Here is a 25620-nt window from a genome sequence, read left to right on the forward strand (position 1 = left end):
TACGAGGGATGAGACTTCAGAACACCCTTGAATATAGCCTGACAAGTTGGCGTAGGTGGCGCCCTGGACTGCTGCGATCCCCACCATCGCAGCAGTCCAGGGCGCCACCTACGCCAACTTGTCAGGCTACCTTGAATACTGAGTGGAGAGATCCACAGCCCGGGCTTGGTGACACGAACGGAGAGTTCGCAAGTCAGACGAATCTCGTTCGCCGTTGATTCACCCCATTACATGAACTCTCGTCACCGTGTGGACTAACAAACAGTATCACGTCAGTCGTGGATCGGATCTACTGTACATTAAGAATAAATCTACTAAGCGTTGCATACTGAACTATTCGTATCTCTTCAATGTATATACCCTTACCGCCCGGTAATGATTCCCGTACGTATCTCTAGCCTATTGAGCTAATCTTCGATTGCTGAGTTTCCCCAAACTCGGTAGAAACCCCGACTACACTATTTTCTCGTTCACTTATTTAACGCTAGACTCTAGCCATAATAATATTTCATTTTTTTTATTTTTCTATTTATAAAAACCTCATGATTAGTAGTATACAGCTTAATACTGCACTATTTAGAATGAAAAACCGTATTACTCCGAACATAATACTTCACGTTTGCATTTCCAATCATCACAACGATTTCTTTCAAAGATTTGAAAAACCAATTACTGACAGTGCTATTGATGTTCGTCACATATATAATCTAATCTGCTATTTAGAATCTTCAACGGAAATAGTGGGTAGTGATTATAGTGTGCTTACCAATAAGTCTTCGCATTTGTCAAATGTCAAACTGTGATTTCAATGTGCACAATAAAAAGGAGTTGAAATGCATACAATACGGGGGATATCACAAGTTTTAAAGGATTAATTTAATAACCAAAGATATAGCGAGAACACAGAGCAAGAAATGGACTCGTCTCTCAAGAACTGAAACTAGGTGCTAGCTTATCCTTGACAGGGTGCCTAATATTCTGGAATTGACATCAACTTGCAACATATTAACAGTGATTACCAAAACTTAAACAAAAAAGAACAATTTAAACTTGTACTACAGTCACCAAATACAAACCATCTTATCACTCTCTGCAAATATTTAGTTAAATCTAAACAAGACTAATTCTTTTATTTTGTCATGTTCTTCTATATTTTTTACATATTCTATGCTACATACAGTGATACTTACATATCACAGTATTTTAATATTTCTTATATTATTAATATTTGTCTGTAGTATTCTTGTCGTTCACTAATGTTGAATTGTTCACTAATGTTGAATTCTTTTTAAATCATTTTTTATATTTCATGTACTTTTATTATTTACTTTATTAATCTGAAAACCTAAAAGGGAATGTTAACTCTTTCTTTACGGTATTAATAAAGCATTATTACCAAACGCTTCAGCGTGGTATTAAGAGTTTGTTTTCAGGGGTGGGTGATACCAAGGTGGGAAATGGATGCACATATGGGGTTAATTCCTTGAATTGCAATATAGAGGGTTCAGGCTGAAATACAATATATAGTGTTTTCATGTTTCGTCTGATATTTCTGTGGTATTCTGCTGCTGTAAGTAATGCACGATTTGTTCCGAAATACAGTATATTGTGTGTATTCCAGGGTTATTCGTTTTTTGCTGAAAACACCCCTATTTTTTAGTGGCAGAGTTTGAATAGTCTCACTCCCACTGGGAAATCTGCATTGTTGCTTGAATGTGAGTTAATTAAACACATTTTCCAGACCGGCGAAAGAGTATGCAACAGCCAATTTTAACAGCCTGTCACGTGATTTTAGTCTGAATGTCAACATGAACAGGCTAGTCCATTTTACGCAGGAGTAATTGGGAGTAGAATATGTGAGGGATAGTATCAACAGAGATGTGTATAGTGAAAAGTAATATCTATCCTTCATTTACATCTCTGAGCATTTCTGTTTTAGTATATTGGTTTGAAAATGTTGAACTTGCATGATTTGCAATGTGTTTTTTTAATGGGACTCCCCTATTGATCGAATCCCGGGTTTGAACGAGAACGGCACACCACGTGATTCGTTTGAATACAATGCTGATGGCAAACATGCCGTGTTACTGCGGTACTCCACTGACGGGATGACTTACTGCATGCTACAACTTCGCTTGTGATGTTGCTTGTTAGCCATGGATTACATGAATCTTGATTACCAGTCAAATGTTGCTCATTTGACGTTGGTAATCTTTATTTGGAACTGAGTAACTTCCTGGTACTTCGTACTATGATAAAAATCAGTCAACATACATCAAGTTCTCACAATCGTAGTATTCCATGTGATGTACACCTAATATGCCAAAAATGTTGCTGAACGATTTGAACTGAATAAAAATAGCAGACGAAAATTTGTTTACAAAATAAAAATACTTCGGTTGCCAATGAAAACCGGTAAAAAACAAGCAATATGTTTTCGGCTGTTATCATGGAAGGGACATGAACGTGAAGCTAACGTCTGTTTATAACTAAAACCGGGCACCTGATACGAGGTTTGCAAAATAACATGGCAGTCATTAGAAGTCACTTTATTTTATTGTTAGGACGTATTCAACCGTTAAATGTATAATTTCCAATCGTTTTGCGATAGTATTTTCTAGATTGGAAGCAGCATTTACATTTTATTCAAAGTTCAAAGCTGCGTTGGGATTCCGTTGACAGTGGTAACAATGTCGGCGCCGGTGATCTCTTACCAGTGCGCAACGTAGCCAAAATAAAAGGCATGATCATTTGGGCACTGCTATTACAAGACTTTGGCTGTTGCCATGGTAGCGGTGGGTCAGGATTGTTTTTACCAAACGCTTCAGCGTGGTATTAAGAGTTTGTTTTCAGGGGTGGGTGATACCAAGGTGGGAAATGGATGCACATAAGGGGTTAATTTCTTGAATTGCAATATAGAGGGTTCAGGCCGAAATACAATATATAGTGTTTTCATGTTTCGTCTGATATTTCTGTGGTATTCTGCTGCTGTAAGTAATGCACGATTTGTTCCGAAATTCAGTATTCTGTGTGCATTCCAGGGTTATTCGTTTTTTGCTGAAAACACCCCTATTTTTTAATGGCAGAGTCGAATAGTTTCACTCCCACTGGGAAATCTGCATTGTTGCTTGAATGAGAGCTAATTAAACACATTTCCCAGACCGGCGAAAGAGTATGCAACAGCCAATTTTAACAGCCTGTCACATGATTTTAGTCTGAATGTCAACATGAAAAGAGGCTCACCATTTTACGCAGGAGTAATTGGGAGTAGAACATGTGAGGGATAGTATTAACAGAGATGTGTATACTGGAAAGTAATAACTATCATACTTTTGCACTCTGAGCATTCCTGTTTTAGTATATTGGTTTGAAAATGTTGAACTTGCATGATTTGCAATGTGTTTTTTTATACTGAAACTCCCCTATTGATCGAATTCCGGGTTTGAACGAGAACGACACACCACGTGAATCATTTGAATACAATGCTGAAGGCAAGCATGCCGTGCTACTGTGGTACTCCACTGACGGGATGACTTACTAGTACTGCATGCTACAACTTCGCTTCTGATGTTGCTTGCTAGCCGTGGATTGAATGAATCTTGATTACCGGTTAAAATGTTGCTCATTTGGCGTTGGTAATCTTTATTTGGAACTGGGTAACGCCGCAACGTCGCCAGCAGAAACCTCCTGGTACTTCGTACTATGATAAAACTCAGTCAACATACACCAAGTTCTGTCAATCGTAGTATTCCATGTGATGTACACCTAATATGCAAAAACTGTTGCTAAACTGGATAAAAATAGCAGACGAACATTTATTTACAAAATAAAAATACTTCGGTTGCCAATGAAAACAAGCCGGTAAAAACAAGCAATATGTTTTCGGCTGTTACCATGGTAGGACATGAACGTGAAGCTAACGTCGGTTTATAACTAAAACCAGGCACCTTTATACGAGGTTCGCAAAATATCATTCAGTCTTTAGAAGTGCCTTTATTTTATTGCTAGGACGTATTCAGCCGTTAAATGTATTATTTCCAACCGTTTTGCGATAGTATTTTCTAGATTGGAGGCAGCATTTAGATTTTATTCAAAGTTCAATTGGGATTACGTTGACAGTGTAACAATGTCGGCGCCAGTGATCTCTTACCAGTGCGCAACGTAGCCAGAATAAAAGGCATGATCATTTGGCCACTGCTATTACAAGACTGGTAGGAGGTAATAAATTTGGGGCGAAAGTATTCAAAAAACAGATTTTGGCTGTTGCCATGGTAGCGGTGGGTCAGAATTGTTTTTCCAATTAGTGATGGTACGATCTGCCTATCAAGTTTGAACAAAATCAGCCAAGCCCAAAAAAATCACAGAAGAGTTAAAAAGCCATTCCTGGTGAACAGTTACTCTAACTTTGGGGTCAAATTTCTCATTAATGAAAAAAGATATAAAAAAATTCAAATAGTAACTTTGTACCCACACTCAAACCGAGTACAATGAGCTATGTCTGAGGTGTTGTATCACAGGGAATTGGACAAACTTATGTATTTTAATAAATTATTGAATAATAAAATGTTATATAACTTTTCTTTTACCCCCTCCCCTTCCTGGTATATATTTTTAAAATCAAGTAATCACTATTTTTATTTTGTAAACACATTTCCGTCTGCTATTTGTGTCAGGTTCAAATCGTTCACCAATCGTTCATTTTTGGCATGTTAGATGTACATCACATAGAATACTAGGATTGGGAAAACTTAATGTATGTTGACCAACTGAGTTTTATCAATCTTGAAGGGCTCTCTGAACATCCACCCGCAGCCTGGACCCGCAGTAAAATCAGCCTTTTCACTTTGGCGCGTAGATGTTTTGACTTGACAAGTTGTTTGACAGCTAGCAAAAAGATTATGCGACGCACATCGTCTTTTTTATGACGTTTTGAACACTTAGTCAATTTGAGCAGTATTTATTCGGACAATGACTCAAGTTTAGACGTCTGATTATTTTATTTTCACACGTACAGTGACACGCGTTCTACACTGACACGCGTTGCTAGGTCGCAGCACTGTCTTGGAGCATATTAATGGGCAATTGGGTTCCCCGACCTAAATTTCTATCCCGATTTGTTGCACGTTCTCTCTTTAATATGAAATAATCAAATATGGGAAATATGTAATAATAACAGAACCCCATACCCTCCCAGTGGCTTCGCTCGTGAAAGTACGGCAGCAGGATACACCGCATCACTCGTGAAAATAACTTCCATTCGCAATGAAAGCCACGGGGAGGGTATGGGGTTCTGTCATAATACTTCATTATCACTGAAAACATTTTCCCCCTGAAATAAATTCCAGTGAAAATGCCATTTCCCTTACACTCTATTGAGACACAGCACAGTGAAAATTGGATTCACATGTAATGCTTGAAAACATGTCAGCAAAAATAAATTAAGTGAAATTCTACGTGACTTCATAAGAGTTGGAAATGAACAAATTACACCCGATCCTACCACTCCATACACAATGTAAACTACACCCCAAAACATCCTTTCGCCCATGGGTACTATCGTGTTTCACCAGTGTATTCTAGTTGACTTCAGGAGAAATTGAAATAAACAAATTAATTATAATTTCAGCCTCTAGTTGAGCACTACCTCGTCTTTATGTCAACTTTAAGTTATTCATTGCCTACATCAGTGACTTCAAAATATATGTTTCAATCCCAAGAATTTAACTCGCTGTTAATTGCATGGGAGTGCCAGTCTTTCATGAATTACTGGGATTACTGGGAACATGAAGCTGTAACTAAATCCTGGTATAAGCACCGGTTAGGCAGGCTTGAACTATGCATGTGAAGCCACCTGAGAGGTATATTCAATCCAATAGATTTCTCATTGTTTGGTAACTATTTGCTGCAAATGCAGCAAAAATCAATATAAAAATATTACCCACACAGCATTCTACAGGTTACTTGTTCTATTCTATTCTTCTATTCTATTACTTGCCGATATGTCGCTGGCCGAGGAGCCCTATGCCGGGCATGCGCACTGGCACGTCTTCAAGAGGAAATACTGTGATATACATTGCCAGAAATGAACAATAGAAGCTGGTCAAAAGTCATTTCCTGTCAGCTTGGGGTGTATTCTAATGATTTCCTGTTGACTCAGGGGGTTCTGCCTTTAATTAGATGCAAGAGCCAAGAAGGTGTGAATTAAGAACTTAATCCATTGTTTTCAAAGGTCCAGCCCAGTCCTTTGTTATTACGTGTGGTTCTTTGTTTTCGTAACCCAAGCTGTTTTTCCTAATTGTTTTCTTTGTTCAGCTGCATAACATTGTGCATATAACCAAGGAATCTCCCAGTATACCAGTTTACTAGGTTCTGACAACATGTACCATATTGCAGCCACAAGGAAAGTAGGCAATGTAGAGTTGTTTCTGTTGGCTGATCCCAACAAGCCATCCAACAACACGAGTCAGTGGAATAATACTTTGGATATTCAAATTACGGGATGGCACTCTCATTAGGAGGACAATAGGCGACACAATAGACCCCATCAACTCAATGAAAGGATTCGAAGTGAAGACGAAACATTCACGTAATTTCAAAAGACACAGACTACGGCTATTTAACACGACAAATATGACCTTGACATCGACTATGAGACAAGCAATATGGCGGTAGTAGCCAAAACATTCGATATTTTTTTTCAATAATGTTTATCTGGCTATAACGGAAAAATAGCGGTAAATTACCGCACTTAGTTTACTTCCTGTCATTAATTGGATTAAACTGGAGAGCAGCGCTGCTGGCGATCAGGTAAAAACCTTCCAAATGTTGGCGTTATTTTGGCTGCTAATAATGCGTTCATGATCTGAAAGGTCATCGATTGTGTGACCTTTTTGTTTTTAACTTTCTTAAACCGAGCGCACACGATCAACTTTCGCACGCTGTCAACTGATTTTATCGTTGTCAAAACTGCACTATTTGACTGTAACAGCATATACGCTATGTACACTGTTGTGAACAATTGTGAATGCTATTGGATGTTTTACGGTAAATATGGCAATCAACGTTGCATGATTTTAGTGCAGTCTCTCTTGAGTGTGAATGACAAAGTCACTCCAGTGCAATTGTATAGGCGAACAATACCAACCCAAGTCACCGTCCCTGTTGAGGGACGGTGCCCAAGTTCAATGAAAACGATATGCAAATTAGGTATTGGCGGCCATCTTGACCATCCATTTCTGGCGATGACAATATGTTTATACATACAATATCATATTTCAACTTAAAATCTCATATTTCAACTTAAAATCTCACTACGTTAATAGTGCTGTCACATGTAATACCGTGGTATGTACTGATAAATCAGTACCCCGATTAGGCAATTATTACCAAACGCTTCAGCGTGGTATTAAGAGTTTGTTTTCAGGGGTGGGTGATACCAAGGTGGGAAATGGATGCACATAAGGGGTTAATTTCTTGAATTGCAATATAGAGGGTTCAGGCCGAAATACAATATATAGTGTTTTCATGTTTCGTCTGATATTTCTGTGGTATTCTGCTGCTGTAAGTAATGCACGATTTGTTCCGAAATTCAGTATTCTGTGTGCATTCCAGGGTTATTCGTTTTTTGCTGAAAACACCCCTATTTTTTAATGGCAGAGTCGAATAGTTTCACTCCCACTGGGAAATCTGCATTGTTGCTTGAATGAGAGCTAATTAAACACATTTCCCAGACCGGCGAAAGAGTATGCAACAGCCAATTTTAACAGCCTGTCACATGATTTTAGTCTGAATGTCAACATGAAAAGAGGCTCACCATTTTACGCAGGAGTAATTGGGAGTAGAACATGTGAGGGATAGTATTAACAGAGATGTGTATACTGGAAAGTAATAACTATCATACTTTTGCACTCTGAGCATTCCTGTTTTAGTATATTGGTTTGAAAATGTTGAACTTGCATGATTTGCAATGTGTTTTTTTATACTGAAACTCCCCTATTGATCGAATTCCGGGTTTGAACGAGAACGACACACCACGTGAATCATTTGAATACAATGCTGAAGGCAAGCATGCCGTGCTACTGTGGTACTCCACTGACGGGATGACTTACTAGTACTGCATGCTACAACTTCGCTTCTGATGTTGCTTGCTAGCCGTGGATTGAATGAATCTTGATTACCGGTTAAAATGTTGCTCATTTGGCGTTGGTAATCTTTATTTGGAACTGGGTAACGCCGCAACGTCGCCAGCAGAAACCTCCTGGTACTTCGTACTATGATAAAACTCAGTCAACATACACCAAGTTCTGTCAATCGTAGTATTCCATGTGATGTACACCTAATATGCAAAAACTGTTGCTAAACTGGATAAAAATAGCAGACGAACATTTATTTACAAAATAAAAATACTTCGGTTGCCAATGAAAACAAGCCGGTAAAAACAAGCAATATGTTTTCGGCTGTTACCATGGTAGGACATGAACGTGAAGCTAACGTCGGTTTATAACTAAAACCAGGCACCTTTATACGAGGTTCGCAAAATATCATTCAGTCTTTAGAAGTGCCTTTATTTTATTGCTAGGACGTATTCAGCCGTTAAATGTATTATTTCCAACCGTTTTGCGATAGTATTTTCTAGATTGGAGGCAGCATTTAGATTTTATTCAAAGTTCAATTGGGATTACGTTGACAGTGTAACAATGTCGGCGCCAGTGATCTCTTACCAGTGCGCAACGTAGCCAGAATAAAAGGCATGATCATTTGGCCACTGCTATTACAAGACTGGTAGGAGGTAATAAATTTGGGGCGAAAGTATTCAAAAAACAGATTTTGGCTGTTGCCATGGTAGCGGTGGGTCAGAATTGTTTTTCCAATTAGTGATGGTACGATCTGCCTATCAAGTTTGAACAAAATCAGCCAAGCCCAAAAAAATCACAGAAGAGTTAAAAAGCCATTCCTGGTGAACAGTTACTCTAACTTTGGGGTCAAATTTCTCATTAATGAAAAAAGATATAAAAAAATTCAAATAGTAACTTTGTACCCACACTCAAACCGAGTACAATGAGCTATGTCTGAGGTGTTGTATCACAGGGAATTGGACAAACTTATGTATTTTAATAAATTATTGAATAATAAAATGTTATATAACTTTTCTTTTACCCCCTCCCCTTCCTGGTATATATTTTTAAAATCAAGTAATCACTATTTTTATTTTGTAAACACATTTCCGTCTGCTATTTGTGTCAGGTTCAAATCGTTCACCAATCGTTCATTTTTGGCATGTTAGATGTACATCACATAGAATACTAGGATTGGGAAAACTTAATGTATGTTGACCAACTGAGTTTTATCAATCTTGAAGGGCTCTCTGAACATCCACCCGCAGCCTGGACCCGCAGTAAAATCAGCCTTTTCACTTTGGCGCGTAGATGTTTTGACTTGACAAGTTGTTTGACAGCTAGCAAAAAGATTATGCGACGCACATCGTCTTTTTTATGACGTTTTGAACACTTAGTCAATTTGAGCAGTATTTATTCGGACAATGACTCAAGTTTAGACGTCTGATTATTTTATTTTCACACGTACAGTGACACGCGTTCTACACTGACACGCGTTGCTAGGTCGCAGCACTGTCTTGGAGCATATTAATGGGCAATTGGGTTCCCCGACCTAAATTTCTATCCCGATTTGTTGCACGTTCTCTCTTTAATATGAAATAATCAAATATGGGAAATATGTAATAATAACAGAACCCCATACCCTCCCAGTGGCTTCGCTCGTGAAAGTACGGCAGCAGGATACACCGCATCACTCGTGAAAATAACTTCCATTCGCAATGAAAGCCACGGGGAGGGTATGGGGTTCTGTCATAATACTTCATTATCACTGAAAACATTTTCCCCCTGAAATAAATTCCAGTGAAAATGCCATTTCCCTTACACTCTATTGAGACACAGCACAGTGAAAATTGGATTCACATGTAATGCTTGAAAACATGTCAGCAAAAATAAATTAAGTGAAATTCTACGTGACTTCATAAGAGTTGGAAATGAACAAATTACACCCGATCCTACCACTCCATACACAATGTAAACTACACCCCAAAACATCCTTTCGCCCATGGGTACTATCGTGTTTCACCAGTGTATTCTAGTTGACTTCAGGAGAAATTGAAATAAACAAATTAATTATAATTTCAGCCTCTAGTTGAGCACTACCTCGTCTTTATGTCAACTTTAAGTTATTCATTGCCTACATCAGTGACTTCAAAATATATGTTTCAATCCCAAGAATTTAACTCGCTGTTAATTGCATGGGAGTGCCAGTCTTTCATGAATTACTGGGATTACTGGGAACATGAAGCTGTAACTAAATCCTGGTATAAGCACCGGTTAGGCAGGCTTGAACTATGCATGTGAAGCCACCTGAGAGGTATATTCAATCCAATAGATTTCTCATTGTTTGGTAACTATTTGCTGCAAATGCAGCAAAAATCAATATAAAAATATTACCCACACAGCATTCTACAGGTTACTTGTTAAGTAATGAACTTGATTTTGGCAATTTAGCAATAGCAGTCATATATATTTGTTTTTATTTCCAGATTATACGGAGACTCACAATTGTGGTTAACATGGCGAATGGTGAAAAGAACAACCGGTCAAAAAAACTAATTTCCAAGTCGTCCTATATGTTTTACTTATGTATTCTAATCAATTTTGCTCTTGTTGCAGTAATGATCCTAGAGAAAAGAGGTAAGAATTGATACTATTGAGCCGAATAGCCGCATCTTAAACTAGGCGAGAAATGTTGGTTCATTGTAACTTGAATATCATAACCCAGAGTAATATACTTTCAATCAATATCAAATTAATTTTATATTTTATTCTTGTAAGGCACCATTGAATTAGGAATATTTGGTGTAGTTCCAGAAAATACTCGGGTGATGGAATACGAATCAAGTCAAAATAAACCTAACCATTCTGAGATACCTCTTGAAAGTAAGCTCCATATAATTATCTTTGCAAGTAAAAGAACAGGATCGTCGTTTCTTGGAGAGATTCTCAACCAGAATCCTGAAGTGATGTACATGTTTGAGCCGTTATTTCCGTTCACCAGAAGAGTGTTGAGTGGTAAGATGAATGGTGACATTTTTGATGCACAGTCAGTGGAAATAATTGATCGTTTATTCAAATGTAATTTTACAAATGCCGATTTCACTATTGGATTCCATTTATTATTTTGTTCCAGCAGTAATGTACTTTCGCAATCTGCGTTTTGCAAGAAAGCAAACAAGTTGCCCGTGAGCGATAAAATAGAAAATATGAGAAGTATGTGCCTAGTACACCCGTACAAAGCCATGAAAATTATTCGTCTCTACGATATCGAGCTACTGCGGTCATTTGCCATGGACCCGTCAATCAATCTAAAAATCATCCACTTAGTACGTGATCCACGGGGAACGATAAACTCGAGAATAAAAATGAAAGAGTCAAACATGGATTTTAAAAGAAGAGCAACTCGTCTAGATGAAACTACAGATTTGTGCAATGATATAACTAAGAATTTGCATATTGTTGCAACTTCCCCGTCATGGATGAACGGTCGTTATATGTTAGTCAGGTATGAGGACATTTCAAAAGACCCGTATGTGAAAGCTAAACACATATATGATTTTCTTGGGTTAGATATGCCACGTAATGTCCACCAATGGATTATGAATAACACGAAAAATACAAAAGGGAACGCGTTTAGTACATCGCGTGACTCTGCTGCAGTGGCAACCAAATGGCGGAAAGAGCTGGATTTTTCAAAAGTTCTTAATATACAAAAAAAATGTAAGGTTGCCATGACATTGCTAGGGTACAAAATGGTAACAAGTCCTAAGGATTTACTCAATGAAAAAAACGTAATGACATCACTGTCTAATCAGTTTAAAAATATTTTGTTTTGAATCTAGTTTTTAAGGACAACAAAACTTAAAGTTGCATTTGAGAGTGGAGCCCACTTTCATGGACACATGATATATTCCACATCTACACAAATTATATAAAACCTTTATAATGTAAATAGCGTCAAAATTACGTTTTGGCGTTCAGCGCCAGGCTACATTTTAATACTGTGACATATACATATTTTTAGAATTATTTTAGTGACGAGCAAAATGGTGGATTTAATGATTCAATAAATTATACTGACAGACAGGACAGGTATATAGCTGGATAGGCAGACATTTCTGTTTTTGTATTACTCAAATTTTTTCAGTGACAAATTCTGAAAAGAGTTCAATGTTCGTTCAAGACCTGCTTTGCATGTTAGAGATAGTCGCCATCTACAGTCAGTGAACTACAGTTCTCTATCATGCAAAGCTGGTCTTGAACATTGAACTCTTTTCTGAATTTGTGCAGACGCTTTCACAACCATATTTGATATATTGCGTGTGTAGTGCTCATTGTAAAATGAACACAGTATATTGAATTCATGACTTTGAATTCTTTCACGTAGCAATAAAAACTGTTGTATCATACATAATCTGCCAATTATGTTGCATCATTTAAATTCATTAAATTTAATTAGCATTGATCATTGTTACGAGTAGACGAGAACCACACTATTATGTAATCAGCGTGATAACTTTGTGAACAATGTATGAACTATCTTTTTAGCAAATTAGGGAAACGTTTATATTAGTTAATTAGTTTACATCCCTTATAGATATTGTTGTACCGACATGAGTGGTAATAAATATATACTCCCGGCGCAACAAAGGCAGTCTCTTCATCTTTATAAATATTTATAAACTCAAATTGACATGAGAGATTTGTATTGGCCGATTGAATAACATTGGAACGTTTTCAAATTACGTCGTTGCAGACTGTGATTTAATTCATCTGTCATTTATAAATATTTATGAAGCTGAAAGAAATCTTTTTGTTGCGCCAACATCGGCATTTCCAATATTATAATTTTCCTGTGTATTGTGTACAACCCAGGCGAGCCACCAAATGAGTCTTGCACTACACACTTACTCCTGCAGCCGAGCTGATAGATTCGTTCTCGCACTAGTACTTATGTCATGTTATGTTTTGCACTGAGCTCGGAAGACCTTTGTTGATGAAAATGATGTAAATTGTTGGTACAAAGCATCAAAGTTGAAAATAACAGTAGATGTTTCTGTTTGTTCAGTATTGATCGACAATACATAGTTACATAGCACACATAGTTCTAATATTATCAATACTTAGTTACAATAGTCAAGAATAATATATTTAAAAAGGAAAGTAACTCACACCTTTAAAATTTTTAAGAGTTTTGATTGTTTTTGATAAATCTACTAGATGTTTATAAGATTTTGTTCAGATGCGAACCGTCTGGCATGGGAAATGTGTTATGGAATTAAACAATGATCAAACACAATTGCTACGATTCTGTTCTTAGAGTATGTTTTATATACTGGAGAATTAGTACTATGCCGAGCAGATATTTGTTTGCACTCAATTGAGTGAAGCTACGCGGCTTGTATTAAAAGAATATTTGCCGCATGTCCTAATATTGCCACCGAGAATGCAAGAAACTGTTTCCATGGTCACTCGTAAACAACTTCGGATAACATCATTATGCTAGTAATTATATCCACCCAAGTGTTTCAGGATTTGTTAAATGCTATGAACAAAATGATGATTGGATAATGTAACTTTGATAGGCGGAGCTTATGTAAATGATTTCCATCTGTGCGTTAAGTTATATGCATGATTATTTACTAGGTATGGTCTAATGATCGCCTCCAGCGAATTAAGATTGACGTGCCCAAGAGAAACCAGCGAAGTTTAGGCGGACAATTAACCGACCCCAGTACCTACATATTATATGTCATGTTTGGGGTTATTAGCAGCAGAAAACTCAGTATACTTACTAGCATAGAGCAGATGGCTTACTGATGTGTCAATGCTTCGCAAACAATATCTTTTGTGCTCGCACCTGTATCTGTATGCTTATAGGGAAATATTATTGACAGTTTTCGCCACGGCATGATTAGAAAATGTATTTGTATTCCTCCGCCTCTAGGAACACATACATACTCTACTAATCGTTTACTTGGATTCGTAGTTTCCAAAGAGACTACATGAAGAAAATACTGTACTTATCTTCTCCGTATTTTCTAGTGTCTTTGCTGGCTTATTCCAATGATAATAACTTTGGTATATTGCGCGTCATAAAACAAATGGATGAAGTCGACATCTAATTGGCAGCGTGTCTGCGTGTGCATATTTATTTAGTTTTAGCAGTTTCCGTCTTATCGGGCGGGAAAAGTGGTGGGTAAATCGGGGGGCGCTGGTCGTGAATTGATCTAACATAACGTGACTTTGATTAAGAAACCTTTGCAACGGCTTCAAAGAGATTGAATTGGCCACCTCTAAGCGTGTTTTGAATTGTGAAAATTACAGTCTCTACGCATGGTTTTACGTGGACAGATTTTGGACGACCGAGCGAAGCGTACACAATCGTCGCTGCATTTATCAAGTGAACGTTCTCCGACCACATCTTTTGCCACAAACAAAAGAAGCTAAAAGTCAAGTTCTCCAACGACAACAACAGAAATCAGTATTACACGTGACCTGACATTACATTGTTAAACACATTGACTCATGTCATAGTGGTTCTGTGTTACATGTAACATGACATTACATTGTTAAACACATTGACTCATGTCATGTTGGCTCAGTATTACATGTGACATATGACATTACATTATTAAACACATTGACTTATGTCATAGTGGTTCTGTGTTATATGTGACATGACATTGCATTGTTAAACAAATTTACTTATGTCATAGTGGTTCTGTGTTACATGTGACATGACATTATATTGTCAAACACATTGACTCAGGTCATAGTGGTTCTGTGTTACATGTGAAATGACATTACATTGTTAAACACATTGACTCATGTCATGTTGGCTCAGTATTACATGTGACATGACATTATATTGTGGAACTCATTGACTCATGTTGGCTCAGTGTTACATATGACATGACATTACATTGTTAAACACATTGACACATGTCATGTTGGCTCAGTGTTACATGTGACCTGACATTATATTGTGAAACACATTGACTCGTATCATGTTGGCTCAGTGTTACATGTGACCTGACATTATATTGCGTAACACATCGACTCATGTCATGTTGGCTCAGTATTACATGTGACATGACATCACATTGTGAAACACATTGACTCGTATCATGTTGGCTCAGTGTTACATGTGACCTGACATTATATTGTGAAACACATAGACACATGTCATGTTGGCTCAGTATTACATTTGACCTGACATTATATTGCGTAACACATCGACTCATGTCATGTTGGCTCAGTATTACATGTGACATGACATCACATTGTGAAACACATTGACTCGTATCATGTTGGCTCAGTTTTACATGTGACCTGACATTATATTGTGAAACACATAGACACATGTCATGTTGGCTCAGTATTACATTTGACCTGACATTATATTGCGTAACACATCAACTCATGTCATGTTGGCTCAGTATTACATGTGACATGACATCACATTGTGAAACACATTGACTCGGATCATGTTGGATCAGTGTTACATGTGACCTGACATTATATTGTGAAACACATAGACTCATGTCATGTTGGCTCAGTATTACATTTGACCTGACATTATATTGTGAAACACATTGACTCATATCATGTTGGCGCAGTATTACATGTGACCTGACATTATATTGTGAAACAAATTGACTCATATCATGTTGGCTCAGTGTTACATGTGACCTGACATTTTTGTGTGAAACACATTGACTCATATCATGTTGGCTCAGTGTTACATGTGACCTGACATTATATTGTTAAACACATTGACTCATATCATGTTGGCGCAGTATTACATGTGACCTGACATGATATTGTGAAACAAATTGACTTATATCATGTTGGCTCAGTGTTACATGTGACCTGACATTTTTGTGTGAAACACATTGACTCATATCATGTTGGCTCAGTGTTACATGTGACATGACATCACATTGTGAAACACATCGAGTCATGTCATAGTGGTTCTGTGTTACATGTGACATGACATTACATTGTTAAACACATTGACTCATGTCATAGTGGTTGTGTGTTACATGTGACACGACATTACATTGTTAAACACATTGACTGATGTCATGTTGGCTCAGTGTTACATGTGACAATATATTGGAATTATATTATATTGTTAAACACATTGACTCATATCATGTTGGCTCAGTGTTACATGTGACATGACATTATATTGTGAAACACATAGACTCATGTCATGTTGGCTTAGTGTTGCATGTAATATGACATTATATTGTGAAACACATTGACTTATGTCATGTTGGCTCAGTGTTACATGTGACCTAACATTATATTGTGAAACACATTGAGTTATGTCATACTGGCTCAGAATTGCATATGACCTGTTATTATATTATGTAACACACAGGCTCAGTGTTACATGGATTAATAATATGTATGCGTTCGAATTTAATTTGCAAGCATACATCAAGTTAATCACTAGCGTGTTAACAATGAGTGCAATCGAACAATAGAAGTCAAAGCTTTACCCGGCGATATATTCATGGTAATGTCACAGTTGAAAAGTCACACAAAACAGCTACTGTCTCCTAATACAAAGCAAAATGTAAAATGCTTTGTTCATCTGTCTGTTCCTGAAGATGGGGTTGCGATCAAACTTTAAAATTGTCTATTTTAGCTGTCACAGAAACTGCAAATTCGTCTTCAAATACACCCAAACTGTAACATATTTAAGTTGAATACTTAATCTGAACTTTGAAGGAAGGTAGGTATTTTGTATTATTTATATTTTAAAATATCTACTTTGGATGGGTACGGTTTGTAAGGCCACTTATCCTGTTGTATTTTGTGAGCAGTTGAGATAAAATTATCAACGATGCCGTGCTTTAGTATGTTTACTGCATGTCTGGGCGTTGGTGTTTATTTGAGAGTTGTTTATTGCTAGCTGATTTGAAAACGAATAACTTGGATTGTTTGTCAAAAGTATTGACATGATTGATATTACATTTAATATATCAAAATACACTAGCATCACACCAAATAACCACGTTAACTGTACATATATGGTCAGTGATGGCGCTATATATGATGTAGACAATTTACAGCTACTGTTCAATGTTTGAACAGTAGAATTAATCAGTATAGTCAGATGAGGGCGATATTACCATTTGAAATTGTGTACGGTGAAAGGCATCCAACGAAACGTAGAATGTAAAAATTTAATAATAACACCAACAAATCGGATTAAGATCTAATATATTCATAAATATCACTTAATTTTTTACGATTTGCTGTTTGAAAAAAGATGCTGCCTGTTTTATTCAACAGCAATGTATGTTTCCATTGAAAGAGACGTATAAGTCTACTTTCGCTACCTCGGAAATGTGATATTATTGGCGGCGGTGATTGAGATATAGTTGAAGTGTCAGAGTCTACATCTTCCGCTGTTTTTTTATTCAAATCTCCTCTCTGTCTATTCTACTACCACGTCAATCTCTACTCCTTACCAAGTTGAAAGGTATCGCGTGTCCTCGCAAGGAATGGGGCTGGTGTGTTTTTTAACTTCAGGATCAATGCAGATGAATGTAGTTAAAGAAATAATGGCACCTGTCGGTAAGATAAGATGTCAGAAATTTTTAAAAATGTTACTTAATTTAGTATTCTGGATACATTTTGCATGTTTTCCTTACTCTAAGACAAGGCAATAATGCTCCTCTCACCGAAGATAAAACCAAGACAAGGCAGTAGTCATATCACCCAGGGTAAAGCCAAAATAAAGATGATAGGATATAACATGTTGTGCAACATTACTACATCAAAACAATGTATTATATATATATATATATTTATTACAAAGCAAAAGGCCATTGGCCCAAAGAGCAAATACAGTTTCACTTAACAATTGTAACAATAGAGAAAACAAAAATCATTTAAGTTCTGCTTTTCATGGCGAAATAAACATAACTCGCTAACTGATTTAAAATTACATCATTTCTTGAACTCATGAGCGAGATAAATTTGTTGTAAGTGGGGTTGGTGCGGAACCATACAGGTAAAAATTCTGCTCTAATATGTTGATAACGATGGCAAATAGCTATACAATCATATTCGTCTTCAACATAAAGTTGATTTCGTTCAACACAGTATTCACACAATCTATTATCGAGGGGGACATATTCATGTCTCCCCTTTTCAATATGCAAATTGTGAGAAGAACAACGTAACCTTGACAATGCAGCTCTGAATTTGAAAACATGGATGCAAGACAAATATTTTTCTTGTTCAAGTGACGACTTAAAATCGAGATAGTAACGGAGTTTGGGGGAAGAAGCAGTGTCGTCGTGCCATACTTGTTGCACACAATCTTTAATTCTTTGTGTGAACTGCGAAAGAAATACACTTTTCGAGCCTACACCTTGGTTCAGCCATACATGACCGAATCCAAAGCGAAATAGCAAAATTTTTACATTAAAAGCCCAATTTACCGACGTTATAACACGTTGGTCGGATAATCTTTTTAACATTAAATAACATTTATGAGGATATCTATTACCGTCCATTTGTAATAATCTCAGCCAGTAGCTAATGCATCTTTTAAAGTAAATAACATAGAGAGGAAAACGACCACATTCGCCAACAGCTGATAAATCGCTTGAATGAGTTATTACTCACACCGAGTAGAAATTTACAAAATTGATTCTGAACTTGTTCAATTTGAGGATCGTTCTCGTAACCCCAGATTTCACTACCATATAATAAGATTGACACAGTGATGGAATCAAATAATTTGAATGAATCAGATGTGGTCATACCACCAAGTTTTCGAATCAATACTTTAAGTTGAAACATTGCTTTTTTACCCTGTGCTGATTGGTTTAATTTGGTCGGATTCCAACTTAATCTGGAGGAAAATAATACACCAAGATACTTGTACTGAGGAACGATTTTAATTTCATGATCGCGATAGAACCATTTTTCACCTTGTTTTAGATAACCACCCCTGCGAAAAACAATTATCTGTGTTTTGTTTAGGTTTAGAGTTAGACCCCAGTGAGAACAAAATTGGTGTACTTTATTTATTTGTCGTTGAGTATGTATTGGCATATCAGAACCCACGGCCACGTCATCCGCGTACATCACGATATTAAGGTTGTGAAGATCGTTGTCAATGCAAACACCCTCACATCCAACAGTACTAGTGTATGAAACGAGATCATTGATGAAAATAGTAAATAATATAGGGCTAAGCATACAACCTTGACGTGTCCCGATAGTGCATTTAAAATATTCAGTGAGACCACCAGATGAAATCACACAACATTGCAACTTACTGTACATTGAGCGAATAACCGACAAGAATTTTCCATGAATCCCATAATTGATTAGTTTCGACCACAGAAAATCATGTTGAATCGAGTCAAACGCCTTAGCGAAATCAATAAAAATACAATTAAAGCGCCCTTTTTTCTTCGTTAAATATTTTGCTGCCATGGCTTGGAGTGTGAAAATATTGTCACTTGTACTGTAGCCTCGCCGAAAACCACATTGCGCTTCAGATAATATACAATTCTTACGACACCAGTAGTCCAGACGTGAATTTAGGATTTTTGTTAGAATCTTGCTTGTTACTGATATAAGGGAGATACCCCTGTAATTGTTGACATCAGAACGATCACCAAAACAATGTACACTATTATTATTGTTCATTACACGTATTTATATACATTGACAACAAAAATTGTTGATCGATGAAATATACATTTGACGATGGCGTGTGTGTGTTGCGCTGCGTATCACTATTACATTAAGTGCACGAAGAGACAATTAAAATTACAATTATCGACATCCAAGAACTTGTAGGGCCAGAACCACTAACTAATCAACGTTTTATAAGGATTCTGTTTTGCACCAGAGTGTATATGCTTCTTTTCACGTTATACTGTGGAGTGCAGATTTCCGTTGCGTCAATGTTTGAATTAGTGTAAACTTACCCCCCTTCCAAGGTATTAATAGCAACAAAATGAATATGGTGGGTGATGCGTTTATCCAGGAAATGTGTACAGACGGCATTTCCCACTACTGCATTAAACGTTTCACTGTAATGCTTTAGTCCCCGGACACCAGAAGATGAACCGAAAATGAATTACCTTATTCACAATTATATTACAGTAATTCATGGTCTAAGATGAAGTTACAGGCGTGCGGAATACATAGTCCTTCAGGCTTGGATCAGTTTTAGTTGATCGGTGGTTATCGATTCTACGAAAGACTTATCTTAATAATATTAAGACAATGCAAAATACAGGAATGGACAACTTCGACAATTTCTTTGATTCTGGGAATTCTGCTTTGATTTCAAACGTTCGTCGGTCACACTACGTTCGTGTATTTCAAATATTTGTTGACGACAAACAAAAACATGTTATGACATGTTATGATCCTGGAGGTTGTCAATGAATTAGATAGATTGTGATTTCGAAAACGAGCAAGTGAACGACAATACAATAATCTGTAATTTTCTATTTTCAAACAGAAACAAATGAAGGCAACAGTATGTAAAAAGTAGTATATAAAGTCTGCCGTGGCTTGATATAACATGATTTTTTAGAAATGGATTATATAATCTACCGGAAACTTGAATGGAACATCATTCTAACAGAATCTAAATTGCCTGTTCCTGTATTCACGAGTGTTTGTTTAATATGTAGATTGTTCAACCTCTAAGGTTTAATAAATAACATGATTATTATTCCCAATAACACATCATGTACAATGTAACTCATTTGTAAGTTCAAGTTGTTATTATTCACGTTGGTGTGATCTCGTTAACAATTGTCGGCGGAGTCTATATGATGTTTGTGATAGCGGCACAATACTGATTTCTGACCATATTTACAGACTCAGCCACACAAAGAATTACACAAGGAACAGGATAATATATTACATTATTCCAGGTCATATATAAACGATAATAAATTATCATTGGCTATGTGTGAACATTTACGTTATTGATCAAACTGATAATCGTATGTTGAGTAGGTCTTCTTACACACCACGTACCACAGTACACTACACGAAAGCTCAGCGTAACGCTGTTCATAAGAATATAATGAGTACGCTTGGCGTATTTCAACACAGCGCCCCCTACGACTGATGCAATTTATCTTGTGTTTTCGCATAAATCAACTGAATGATTGAGTTTCCATGAAACTCCACCGGATCATGACACATCATCGCATTGAAACAAATCGATCGTGACCAAGGGATACATATAATAAGGACTAGGTTGTCCGACTTGATCATGGAATGGCATATTTTACTATTCAGGTAGAAATGCATATGTTACGCCTGTGTCGGCAGTTTTAATATCACATATCTTGTGCGATTCAGCGGAGACGATAAAATGAGAGAAGTACAAACACATGCTAAATAATTTATCACACTCAACCACTTTCCCGACATGCATGAAGACATGGCGTCCTATGATATATTTTGGTACGCTGTCTCTCTGTTTGGCAGACGCCACATCTCTGTCATATCTGTAAGACATCTAAAGAAATTTCTGTGACAAATGGGGAATAATAAAAATAAATAAAAGTTTTTGAGACAAACTGTAAAAAGTATGTTAATATAATAGGAATCAGTCCATTTGGAAATACTCAGTTCAATCGGTCACCGAAAACATGCCAGAAAGGAAGGGAGTGATTAATTCATTGAAGTGTGTATGCCAGCTTTAAGTTATTTTACATGGTTGCGAACTGTGGGTAAAACACAGAAAAGCTGCTCAACTGTATGTACCCACAAGGAATACACCAATTTTAATATTTGTAAGTTGAAATTGTATGAAGGCATAATTAGGTTTTTTTTCCAGCGACATGGTTCTAATTTATTGTATGTTTTTTCCTGATGTGGTTAACATTATTAGGAAATATAAATTACAACATTACTAGTATTTACACGTTTCCGTCTAATTAAGTATAGATAGTATTTAGAAGGTGTCTCATAATTGAACCTAGAATATCAGATTTGTTAAACGAGTGTAGTAATTTGATAAATCTGATATTCCAAGGTCACGAATTGGATATCCTGTTTATCTCTTGTATCCATTTCGCAGCATTCTAAAGGTTAAATACTAAGATTTGTAAGCGTGTATTCGAGATACCGTAGAGCGATCTGGTTCCCATACAAGATTGACCTATCGAACACCAACTACCGCTTACCCTGTTGCAAATAAGAAATATACTTAAGCTTGTTTGTAGCCATCAACATATTTACGGATTCGGCGTTGCATTGGTAACATACGTACTAATTGTGTAGTCCATTCAAACCGTGGTCGCTTTACAATCCGTGAAAATTCGCCACTAAAAATAATGAAACAAATTTGTGTGTGTGTCGAGAATTTGAAATGACTTCTCAAATATATAAGGATCTATATTGCACACGCGTTTTACTTGACATCTGAAACTTCAAGAAATATTTGATATTAAATTAATATAATTATTAATTATTAATTACAATTCGAGAATTATTATGTGAGACATCAACATTTTTAGATTTTGTGATACTTAGCTTTCATGGACCAATGACTGATTTTATTACATAGTACGAAGATATAGAAAATTATGAAAAATGCAACATTACACTGATATATGGGATAACACATTTATGCGTATATATCATGAAATCCATTGCTCAGCATTTGCAGTTGAGTGTTCTTCAATTATTATTATTATTTATTATTATACATCTGGCACCGTAAAGTTACAGTGTGCCGTATTTTTGCGGTATTGCATTGGTATTTTCATCCTACCATATTAGGAAATGCGAATTCCAGTTATAAAACCATTACGCGCGTAAGCGTCCTCTAATAATAAAAACAAACATGGCTGCCCCAGGGCTTGACCGGACCCCACACAAAGAAGTTCTCTAAATCTGTTCTAAACGTTTTGCATTTCGGCATTCCCACGATGTATTCCTTTGAGGAAAAGATATATAATAATAAGGTCGCGTCGGTCGATACTCCCACTGTACTGTCTGCGTGCATACTTAGCAGTATCCGAGTCCTCGTAGTAATTTCATATTCAAGCTATTTCATTATTTTAATGAGAACTCAATTCAGACATATGTGTTTACATATTTGTTTTTATTTCTGTTGAAATTGCTGCCTCCTGTGTATTTATTTGAATAACATAGTAGATAATTCGTAGCACTAAAGGGCGGTGGTCGTCGCGCCGCGTTCTGATCGATAGCAACGTACACAACGCGTTTAAGATATATAGTTTTAAACACAAATTTCGAAACACGCGCTGCGCGATGACCACCGCCCCTTTAAAAACACTCTTTACTCTTTTTAATTGAAGTAAAATAATAATTTGTGGATAGTTTAGGTCTGAAAATTGTGTAACAATGTTCACAAATTTCACAAAACGATGGAATACAGACTGACGCCATTTACAATTATGATAATTGAGATGAGGCTATGATACCTATGATTGACAATCGTTTGTTATCCCTTGAGACAGTAAATTGTATTTCTAACGTGGTTAAAATGTCTCAATTATAGGTAATATCGTTATGGTTATATGATTTCTCCAACATAGTATTCCACGAACAGTTGCTCATCAATGTGATGAAGAATAAGGGAGAATTGGGCACCCATGAACTATATTAATTGAGATGTAATAACTATTATCTTTTTAGTTCGCAATATATAAAGCGTCATTACAGCTAGTTGAACAATGAATACTCGAGCCAGTCGTTTCATTATTCGAACAGTCACATTCGAAATTTGAAAGATTCACGTCTTAATTGCCTGTGAACTAAGCTTTGAAATTTGGAGATATATAATTGTATTTGTTACTGGGACAAACTATATGTATTCAGAAAAATAAGGTCCATTAAAAAAGGATTTTGAAGAAAGATAAACACTAAAAATGTATTCAAAAAATAATTACACACGTAAAAAAATATCTAATAGAGAAACCAATGAATAAACTGATTATAAATATAATATATATAGATATGTGCGTAAGATGGTCATAAGGAAAGTTGTACCAACCGTAGGTTTGTTTTATAGACGATAAGTCAATAATATATTGCCGCTGCCTCGTATGCATGTTTTTGAAGGCAATAACTTTGAATAACTCTTTTAGAATTCGCTAACTTCATCATTTTTTCTTTCAAACAACCTGGTCGTTAAAACATTCATCTGTGAATGTTGTAACATTGTTTTTCATAGGACCAGTAGGATTAGTAGATGCCATAGAGGTCCCTACATGGTTGCTCCGACGATAACATGTCAATGTCTTTTTGAAACTTTTGCGGAAATTTTCAGACATAAAAGCGTAAATGATAGGATTAATACAAGAATTGAATGCTGATAAGAACATGGCTACCAGTCTGAGGACATACGTAAACATGCTGAAGGGAAAGTTCACGTCGAAATTAAACCACATAGTAATGATATGGTGGGGCAGCCAGCACACACCAAAAACTACAACAACCATGATCACCATTTTTGTGACTTTTTTCTTCGACTTCACATTGTCATGTGACGAACTACTGGGAGCAACGGTTCCCCAGAGTCTTTTTAGCATCAGAAGATAAATCACCGTAATGAACAGGAACGGCAGCATATAACCAAAGACGAGCACCGATGCGTTGTAACCCGGTCGTTGATTCGGCCAGTCATCCACGCAGTGGGTGTGCCAGCCCATCCAATGAACGGTGACCGTCTTGTACACAATCCAATATGGCATCGAACCGGCCACTGAAAGCGTCCAAATGACAATTATTGCACCAAGCGCAAAGGTAGGCGTTCGGCATTTCATTGAACGGATCGGGTAAACCACAGCCAGGAAGCGATCGAAGGACATAACAACCATAGTGAAAATGCTAGCAAACATTGTGCACTGGAACAGAAAATTTGTCAGCTTGCACATGAATTCGCCGAAGATCCAATCAGGCAAGAGAAACAACGTCATGAAAAACGGCGTACAGAAAACAGACAACAGCAAATCAGCCACAGCTAAGTTACAGATGAAAATGTTGGTTGTATTCATTCTCTGTTTACCAATAAGCACGGTTACTATGACCAGGATATTACCTGCCATTCCCACGGCGAAAGTGACGGTGAACAGAACTGGCATAATTATCGATTCGAGCCGTTGAGGTTCATCAGGCAGTGTTATTTTGGTCCACTCAGTCACATTGCTGCCATTTGGATAGGTGTACACATAAGACAAGAAATAGTAGGAATAGTACATATACTCAGAGTAATCATAGTCCGACATTTTAAAACATATATATCATATATCAGTACATATGTTGTATGTCTATTCTTGCCTGGTAGCAGTAGTAGATATGTGAATGTTCATTTCATCATCAAATGGTATATAGGCATTTGGTGTCTTCGAAGGAATCATACATTAGGTCTTCTTCTTGTGTTAGCGCCTGTGAGTGAAATATATTCAAAACATGAATGTAGCCATTAGTTATGCTGTTAACGTATTTCGTCTCGATA

The 25620-nt window shown here is 36.7% G+C and overlaps 1 protein-coding gene and 1 long non-coding RNA gene across 2 annotated transcripts; one reads left to right on the forward strand and one right to left on the reverse strand.

The window, feature by feature from the left end:
• Positions 1-11045: 11045 nt before the first annotated feature.
• On the forward strand, positions 11046-11485 carry LOC146739299 (uncharacterized). The gene is made up of 2 exons (XR_014930145.1): positions 11046-11129; positions 11251-11485. It is a non-coding gene; the product is annotated as an uncharacterized LOC146739299 (long non-coding RNA).
• A 12783-nt stretch (positions 11486-24268) lies between these two features.
• LOC100377762 (galanin receptor 2a-like) lies at positions 24269-25390 on the reverse strand. Its single transcript, XM_002731764.2, has one exon. The coding sequence runs from the start codon at positions 25388-25390 to the stop codon at positions 24278-24280; it is 1113 nt and encodes a 370-aa protein (XP_002731810.1). The 3' UTR covers positions 24269-24277.
• Between the last annotated feature and the right edge of the window lie 230 nt (positions 25391-25620).

This window comes from Saccoglossus kowalevskii, chromosome 8 (genome assembly GCF_978046115.1).
Source record: "Saccoglossus kowalevskii chromosome 8, keSacKowa6.1, whole genome shotgun sequence".
Lineage (NCBI taxonomy): Eukaryota > Metazoa > Hemichordata > Enteropneusta > Harrimaniidae > Saccoglossus > Saccoglossus kowalevskii.